Consider the following 9,356-nt stretch of genomic DNA (forward strand, 5'->3'; position numbering starts at 1 on the left):
AAAAAAAAAAAAAAAAAAAAAAAAAAAAAACGTAAAAACGTAAGCATAAAAACATGTCGACATGCCCCCTACATTAATAAGTAAAAGAACTGCATAAAGTGGGCGGCTTCAAATGGATTCAAAATTGATGAAAACGTTTACATAATGTACGCATTTTTTACTACAAATTATGTTTTGTTTTTCACATATAGAGAGCAAATATGAATCGTGAAAATGCGGTCCTTTTTAAAATTTTCAAATGTGTTATACACGCGGTCTATTTTTAAAGGTACAAAAGGGTGCTCTGCCAAATTAGATCTTGTAAAGAAGTGGTAACGAATGAACTCTGCTGTGCATGGGGGCATGTACCTATGCGTCCATTGCATTTGAAGGGGGTGAACCATGGGGATGCGTTTGGACACATTTTATAACCCAGGGAAGGGCACAAATTTGGGAAAAACAAAACAAAGGGGGTCAACCACCCACCACACAAAATGCCCTTATTTCGTTCTCTTTCCCCTTTTCATTATTTTACACTTTTATTTTTCGAACTGGTGAGATCCTTTTGCTTCTCGATTAGCAAATTTTCCATTTTCAACTTGATATCTTTTTCCTTTTTTCTTTTAATTCTTTTCATTTGTTTTTCAATGGAAGTTACATATTCGATAATATATTCCTCCTTCAAGAGTTCTAAATTTTTTAGTACACTATTAAAACCTTCATTCGTTTTGGAAGAAATGCCCACCGTTTTTATACCCTCGTAAAATTCATTAATCATGAGTGCGCACGATCTGCTAAAGCTGGCCATGTAGCTTTCATCATGTATAACATCCTCATTGAAACTATCATAATCCTTCATCCACTCGATGCATTTATCATGTTTGATAATATCAACCTTGTTGAAGCAAGCCAGAAAGGGAAGTCTAGCTTTGTATAAAACACTACACGCATATAGCATATTGGACATAAAAGTGATAGGTCTTTCGCATCTAACAGTGTCAATAATGTAATTAATAACCACGGGGAAGCTAACTGATAGGGTTTCTAAAATAATATTGCCACTTGCTGACCAGTTAAATACTTCAATTTGCCCCGGCGTGTCCACAATTATGTAGTGTAATTTATTTTTTCTCTTTTCCAAAATTTCAATAACTTTGTCAAATCTTGTGGCAAATAAATTTAAACACGTCATTATTGCGCCATTTGGCCCTAGTTTATACTCTTTCATTATTTCGTGATATTTTATGCTATCTCGAATATCTATGTTTACTGGATATTGCAGGTACTTAACAGCTGGGTCCAAATTCATTGTGTATACTTTTTTTTTTTTTTCTACTTTTAGGTAATTATATAATGACCCGACGTATGTCGTCTTCCCACTTCCAGCCATGCCGATTACGATTATAACGGTTGGCAAGTCTTTGTAGTAATCTTTCAGGTTGGTCTCTTTGTCAGTTTGACGACTTTCGCATTCATTTTCCCTTTTCACGCTTGTCCCCTTCCCATTCGGTTCACACATTGGGAAGTTTTCCCTTTTCATATTTGCCTCATCAGCTTTGGGTGGACTCGTTTTATTTTCCTTTTCCGCAGACAGTTTGGATTCTTTTTCATTTTGCAGCAAACTGTCCATTTTTTTTTCTCCTTTGTTTACACGTTGCGTTACATCCTGTTCGCTAATTTGGTTTGTGGAGTCAACACTTATACACTCCCTTTTGTCAAATTTCATTTCATGATTGTCACTTTGTTGATTTTCCGTTTCGGCGCGCTTATAATTTTCTTTTATTGAAATGTTATTACTTGCTTCATTTGCACTTTGTTTATCTTTTACCCTATCTTCATACCGTGCGTTGTTTATTTTGTAATTATCAATTTTAAATAGGTTTTTGCCCTCACTTTCTACTTGGCCTTTTTCCTCATTTTTTGCTTCATTTTTTTGTTCCATTTTTTTGAAACACGCGCTTCTGGACTATCTTAACCTTGTTTAAATTTGGCATACAATTTTTGAAGGTTATGCAAAATTTAAAAGCAGTCGCTTGTTTCCCATTAAGCGAACTGGGGTCAAATATGCATATTGCTAAATGCTCATATTTTTAAGTGTTGTATTGTACCAGCATATTATGCATATGTGGTATATATCTTTTTTAAGCAAGAATGTTCTGCTTCTATGCCTTGCTAAAAAAAGCCCTTATTGTTTTTAACACGGAAAAAGGGTAATTGCACCAATTGGTCATTTGTTTTGTGCATTAAATTCAGCTACATATTTCATGAATTATTTGACTGGGTATTCCATTTTTCACATTTTAAATCGGCGCATTTTTTTTTTTTTTTTCGCCTTGTTTCCTATATGAGGAACAAAAAGTCACCGTGGGGAATTAAAGCAATCTGGCATTTTGTGATATTTTTACCTAGGGAAAAAAAATAAAGCAGAGCAAAACAAAATGCCTTTTGAGTACATTGAATTGAATAAGGATTTTTTTTTTTTTTTTAAACAGCTAAAAATACACTTTGCACTGCTGAAAATTTATATACGAAGCGTACAAAAAAAAAATGACAAATGTTGCAACATATTTTACCGCATTGTCCTTTTTCAGCCTTTTTAAAAAAAACGGAAGGTTCAGAAGTGAGTGCTCGAAGTACATAGTTTGCACATTACTTGGCTACAAACTATATGTGTGAAAAAATGGCTAACTTGTTGATCTGTGTTATTTTTGTTGGGGAAACTAATACATGTTTCAACTGAAAATTTGCTTCATTTCGTGGTCTATCAAAAAAAAAGTAACATTACACACTTTTTGGATAAATTTGGCAGTTATATAAAAGCTGTGAACAGCCTTTTGTTAAATATGGGGGAAACTGATATAAACGAATTAACACCTGGAAAAGGCTCATTGTTATTTTACTTAAAATAAGCTTATATATATACAGCCGGTACGGTGAAATGAAAAGATGCAGACGCGTGAAAGGCAAAATTGTTCTACTCCTGTGCAAAGTCCCGTTTCGGCATTTGTGCAGGTTTGCATATGTTATGAAATGTTTTTTTCAAATGATGAACGATGTTACAATCGACGTTCGAAGGTTCGCTTGTGTACATGTATCTATATGCATATATAATTGTTATGGAGGCATGCCTGATGAAATAATAAACAAAAGCGGATTTGTCTTTTCAGTTTTGTTTATTTAAGAGATTTCTTTTTGCGCTTTAAATTTAGCTGCTTTCATTGGGCGTAAATATTTAAATAATTCTTTCTTTCAGGAAAGTATTTATCTCCTTTCTGTTAGCAGAATTGGGCGATTCGCAAGGGTAATGTAAATATTTTTATACAATTGTACGTTGAGCATTGTGTATCAGGACTGTTCTTACGGCTGTGTTTGCTTTTTACATGAATCATTACATAAATATAAGCCACATGTGTTGAAGTTTAAATTTTTCATTTTTTTTTTTTTTTTTTTTTGTAAAAAGTAATTTATTACTTTCGAGTATAGATAATCCGTTCGAATATGCTGCACATAAACTAATTAATTAGCTGTGTGAAAAACGTGTGAAAAAGACCCATCACAAGTTTTATGATGAGGGGTAAAAAAGTATATAAGCAATTTTTTTTTACGCATGAATATGTCAAATAATGTTCTTTATTTTATCCGAGAAATTCCTTCAACACGCATGCAAAAATGGTTCATGTGTATTTCATATAATTCTGCTTGTTCGATAGTCTGCGACTTGGTTCAGTACACCAAAGGTTCAACATCCATAATGATTAAACAGAACAAAATAAAATTGGCCCATGAATCTGCATTATATCGTAAATTTTGTTCGCTCTTGCATTTACACTTTTATGTTTCTGCTAGATAAAAAATAAACATTCAGTTCTATGTTTCAGTGGACAGAAAAAATTAAGTGCTTAAACAAAAAATATTACGAAGGAAATACAAATTCTGAATGCGTGTTAAGTATTTATATAAGAGATACAATACTGAGGTGAAAAAGGAAAACAAAAAAAAAAAAAAAAAAAAAGCATAACCATTATGTATGGCAATAAAGAAAAAGATACATACATATCGTAACAATTCTTGTGACTCTGTTATGTAATTTAATCAAACCCAGAAAAAATGAAAATGACGACGTTGTGCAATATAGCTATATTAACAATTTTACTTAGCAAAGTGGTGCATATTGTTTTGATCAAATTTGCAAGTAGAAAGGAAAGTGGGAAATTTTCGGCTTCCACATTTTGGACATTTTTTAAAAATAGTGAAGATGGATATAAAAGAAAAATCCTTACCGAACAAGAGGTAAAAAGGGAAATTGCAAAGTTGTCAAAAATGTATCTGCATATATGTGTTTATATATGTACTGAAAAAAGTCGGACACATATGAATAATTAAAACCTCCTTAACGATATAAAAATGATGTATTTTTTTTTGTCGTCATTTTGATTTTTTTTTTTGCCACTGTGCACAGGATTATAAGGATGATTTTTTAATGGATTTTATAATAGATAACAATGTGACTATTTCAGACAGTTTTCTGTCATTAGTAGATACAAGAATTCTCGATAATATAGATGTGAGACCAGAGGATATAACTGAATCTCTATCTATGGATGAAGACACGGAGAAAGAACAAAAAAGGATGTATAGGGAATGTTGCAAACTTTTAGGGAAAGCATGCAATGACCACAAAATAGCGAGCAAAAATTCGTTGACAAAAGAAAAGACAGAAGCTGCTACTGTAGAAAAAGGTAAAAAAGAAGTAGAAGAAACACCCAAAAAGACAAGAAGAAGGACAATCCAAAGTACAACACCTTCCAGATATTCTAAAAGAATACGTCGTAGGTATTTTGGGAAAAGGCTAAGTGAGTCAGAAGAACATGATGAGAACACAGAAGAAGAACAAGAAGACGAAGAAGTTCTTGTTCCGAAAGTACCAGAGCGTACATACGGAAATATATTCTTAACTAATTTTGAGAAAGAAATGGCAAAGAAGCAATGTATTCAACTTTTGGGAATACATTCATATAGGAACAAAACGTATATTAAACCAGACATTAGTAAACATCCAGATCCTGGTATTAGTAACATACCCTCCGATAATGAACAATTGGGTAAGAACAAACCATCAATAGAGTCTAATGTTGAATGTGGAAAAGACGCATTTTTATTGCAGTATGATGATATTATATGTGAGGTAAGATCTGAAGGAAGTGTGGACGATAAGGATTCTGAAGAAAACAATAATGAGGAGGATTCTGAAGAAAATACAGATAATGAAGATTCAGATAATTCGGAAAATTCAGTTTCCTCTCATGAATTATGGAGCGAATATGGACATGAACTCGACATAGGTTCAGACACAGAAACATCTTCCGAAACATTGGAACAGGAAATCGAAAGTTTAAAATATCATTAAGATAAATGTACTCAGAGGAATCTATTAGTTTTATAATTACAGGGGAGTTTAGATTAAAAAGGGGATGAAGCACAGTGTTCCGTGTCTTGTTGTATTCCCAAAGGAAAATAATAATAAGGAATGTAAAGGTGGATAGGAGTTTAAGGGGGCCATTTTTGTTCTGGTGAAAAAAATAAAAAATAAATTAATCAACATGGTTGTATCAGGAACAGAAAGAACGTATCTTTTAAATAATTTCCTTTTTAGGTTTCCGCATAAAAGATTTTTAGGGTATCGGAAAAAGAGTGGCCTTATGCAAGAATTCCTAAGTGTAATTTGTCAAGGGAACTTCACAAAAGTATATTATGAAGGGTGGGCAAATCAAATAATCGAAAAAATATTATAAAAAAATGGGAAGACATCTTGTATATTATCGTAATAAATATTGAAGGAAGTAATACATTACAACAAAAATTTATATTGTATATGTAAATAGGCACATAGGCATCATATAACATTATCTTTACAAGGGGAACATTAGAGCAATACTTAGAACTTATTTTTGAAAACGCGCGAATTTTTTGGAATATTTTTTCATTTTAATAGTTAATATATGTTTCCAGAATTAATTATGGCTATTTGAAGCAATTCGAGAAAATTGTGGCTTCAGGGTTGTATTAGCAATTTTAACCATTTGTGAGAATTGTGTGGAGAACCGCATGGAAAACTGTACGGTGGAAGTAGACGAAGAATAGTCTTGATCATAATTTTGCAGAATAGTTCACCTCGCATTTGTGTAGAACTGGGTGTATTTTTTGTAAATTAAAACGAAAATTTATGAATTTATAGCGTATATAAGAAATCTGCTTAAATTTTACCATGTATATAATTCTCCTTTTGTGACTTCATTTATCAAATTTTGTAGTCATTGTTGTGTTGCTGCTACACTAATGAATATGTGTCTTTTTCATTAAATGTTGTTTTTGTCCTTCGACCGTCCTTTTCATTTCTTATAGTTTTAGGTATTTATTTTTGTTTATAACTTATTCGAATAATAGAACATGTGAGGTATTTGCTAAAAAAAGAATATATTATGAAATGCCAAAATTGTGCAATATTCACAAAAGTGAAATGATAGATGTGCAACGAACAACGTAAGGTATGGCAGTCATTTGTCCTTTCTGCATCCACAACATTATGCTACGTTGAATTTTGCTTCCAAAGTGTGAAGTGAACTGTTGAAAAGAAAAGGAAGTGATGGAGGAAAAAAAAAATATTGCTCTGGAGAGCATTTCCCATGTTGAATTCTCAATGTGCGTATCTGTATTTCCTCGCCCATACAGCAATGACGTAATGGACAAAAATCCATTCCTTCCTGCATGTCTTTTTTTAATACTAGTTGGTGCTTTAGAGTTGTTTAAAATGTTTCAAGTGTAAAACTATTATCGTACATTAATCTTTCAATTTTTAGGTTCCTTATAATTTATATATTATTATATTACTTAAGAAAAAGGTTACTAGTCTGGCACTTTACAACATAATCAATGAACGTGTGTGAACAATGATGTAAACATGCATACACGGAGATGCATTACGCAATTTGTCATTTTGTGCTACAAATGAATCTTCAAAGTGGTCTAACAATGAATTCATTCGTTGGAATATAAAAAATGTAAGCTAAGAAAAATCACTCAACATAGTACATAAGGGAAAATAAAATATCGACAAGCACAGGAAAATAAAAGAATTGTCTATACAATATTCTACGTGAAGAAAAAATGTGCTCAATGAAGACAAGACATTACGCACACAATTAGAAATGCTCTGCGATTACGCGCCATGTGGTACAAAATAAAGAAATATATATATTCCGAGGCCATGCAACACACATTCATGTAATTATTTACACGTAGCAGAAATATAAAAGAACAGCTGAAAATTTTAACGCTCTTATTTCGTCGAATTGGATGGTTAAGAAAAAAGAAAAAAAAAAAATCCCCCCAATGTACGGCACAGGAGTACAAGTGTAATTCAGGTGTCTTCAATTTTATGGTGCAATACGTCATTTTTCAAAAGTCATTTTGGGTTCCTCCATCGCGGTCATTTTTTTTGGATCTGGGATTTTGCCCCTTCGATCATATTTCAATGTATGATGAATTCTGATTCCCCACAAGGTTGCATAGGCTAGAAGAATGCTTCCACATACAAGTGACATCATCACCAGCATATCCTTTCTTGATTTGGATCGTATTTTTTCATTTGCCTTAATTGTTTCGTAGTCTAATTTCTCAATGGGTATGTCCGAATAAACAGCCAAGCACGGAATTATTGCAATTAGAAATAAAAACAACACAAAAATGCTTAAATGGTTTGAAGCCTTCATTTTGGTTAAGTCGAGATAATCACACTTTTGTTTATTTAAGGGGTCACTGCGTTGTAGAACTATCCTTTGATTAATTACTTTGTGTTTTTTATCGCTTATCGATTAAATGTGTTTTTTGCACATGACTGTACAAATTAAATATGTACAATCGAATATTTACAATTGAATACGTACAAATGAATATGTACAATCGAATATGCAGAATTTAATATGTACGATTAATTAAAAATTGCGATCATTATGCTGAAAAGGAGTTCATAATTTTGGGGGGGGGTTTTTTGCTTTTTAATTATTTTAACATGTGCATGCATTCAGTGGTGTGAATTTTGTAGTGGTTACAAAGGTGCTTTTATTGCGCTCAAAATTTGACACTTTAGTGGGTCCAACAACCAGTCCACATAAGATTCCATGTATACGTTTCCCATTTTTGCACTTCAAATAAAAGAGGATATTGATCAGTTTTTTCAATTTTAAGAGAAACAAAAAAAGGCGAAAAAATGGGCAGAATTATATGTGGCAAAAGGCCTTGAAGGAGGGGGGACACACACACAAAAAAAAAAAAGGCTAAAATATGTTCGAAAAGGAGGAACAAAAAATATACATGAAAGAGGAAAACATTAAAGGAGTTCTATATTATGAGGAAAAGTGATTTCTGCGCATGCGTAGTTTTTTTGTGTTCATTTCATATTTGAAAGAATTGTTCACAACAGAATGTTTCTTTATGTAAGGAGAATCCGTCGAATAGAAATTTGTTCGAACGTAATTAAATAAACATACACACATACATATGTATGTATATATATATATCAAATTGAAGGATTTAATTGTATCGTTATTTCCACTTGATTGAATGATCCACACGCGCAAAGGCAAATTTTATTTTGTAACGCTTATGGGGATAGCAACCGGCTGATGGACAGATAATACACGATTTTTTTTTACAACAAAAGACCTTTATAACTCGCATAAAATAGAAACATTGGCTGTTACATTTATATCACGTATATATTTAACCTATTCTTGATGCGAACGAAACGTACATTATACATCTTGACACAAAAACGTAAAAGTACTTGCAAAGCAAATTGCCTTACAACGTCCACGGATGCTACGGAGTGTTGTCATATTATAACGATAAATCTGCAACATTGTGTACATATGCATTTTTATGTTTATTTCTCGATTTTTTTTAACTCCCATTTTTTTTATATAAACGTTCATAATTTGCAAAAGTCGTCCTTTTATTTGAGTCACGAAACGTGCGCGCACGTTTAGACGCTTCGAAACACCACTGTGTCAGTTGTATGTATTTGTAAGGGGTACATAACAGTTAAAAAGAAGGAGCGCTATATGTATGAATTTCGTGGACACATCATACATTTTATGCGTACCCTTAGAGAAAATACACATTTTTGAATTTTGACAAGTTCGTACCTTTTATTATTCTTCAATATAAATTAACTATAAAAATATTTTTTCGGAAATGTTCCATTTCGTTATACAAGAAACGTAATGTAGGAAAAAATAGGATAAAAATATGACTTGCCTCTAGCAAAATGAATACCCAACAGAATAACGGCATAACCTTAAACACAGAATAGGTGAACA

The 9,356-nt window shown here is 32.4% G+C and overlaps 3 protein-coding genes across 3 annotated transcripts; 1 reads left to right on the plus strand and 2 right to left on the minus strand.

The window, feature by feature from the left end:
* Window positions 1-505: 505 nt before the first annotated feature.
* AK88_02078 (uncharacterized protein) lies at window positions 506-1,921 on the minus strand (the record flags this gene model as incomplete). Its single annotated transcript, XM_012479712.1, has 1 exon — window positions 506-1,921. The coding sequence occupies one exon, from the start codon at window positions 1,919-1,921 to the stop codon at window positions 506-508; it is 1,416 nt and encodes a 471-aa protein (XP_012335135.1).
* A 2,165-nt stretch (window positions 1,922-4,086) lies between these two features.
* AK88_02079 (uncharacterized protein) lies at window positions 4,087-5,386 on the plus strand (the record flags this gene model as incomplete). The annotated part of the gene is made up of 2 exons (XM_012479713.1): window positions 4,087-4,269; window positions 4,439-5,386. 2 exons carry the CDS (start codon window positions 4,087-4,089, stop codon window positions 5,384-5,386), a joined length of 1,131 nt encoding a protein of 376 aa, XP_012335136.1.
* A 2,041-nt stretch (window positions 5,387-7,427) lies between these two features.
* Window positions 7,428-7,748, minus strand: AK88_02080 (uncharacterized protein; the record flags this gene model as incomplete). Its single annotated transcript, XM_012479714.1, has 1 exon — window positions 7,428-7,748. The coding sequence occupies one exon, from the start codon at window positions 7,746-7,748 to the stop codon at window positions 7,428-7,430; it is 321 nt and encodes a 106-aa protein (XP_012335137.1).
* Window positions 7,749-9,356: the final 1,608 nt, after the last annotated feature.

The sequence above is a fragment of the Plasmodium fragile genome (genome assembly GCF_000956335.1).
Source record: "Plasmodium fragile strain nilgiri unplaced genomic scaffold supercont1.19, whole genome shotgun sequence".
Lineage (NCBI taxonomy): Eukaryota > Apicomplexa > Aconoidasida > Haemosporida > Plasmodiidae > Plasmodium > Plasmodium fragile.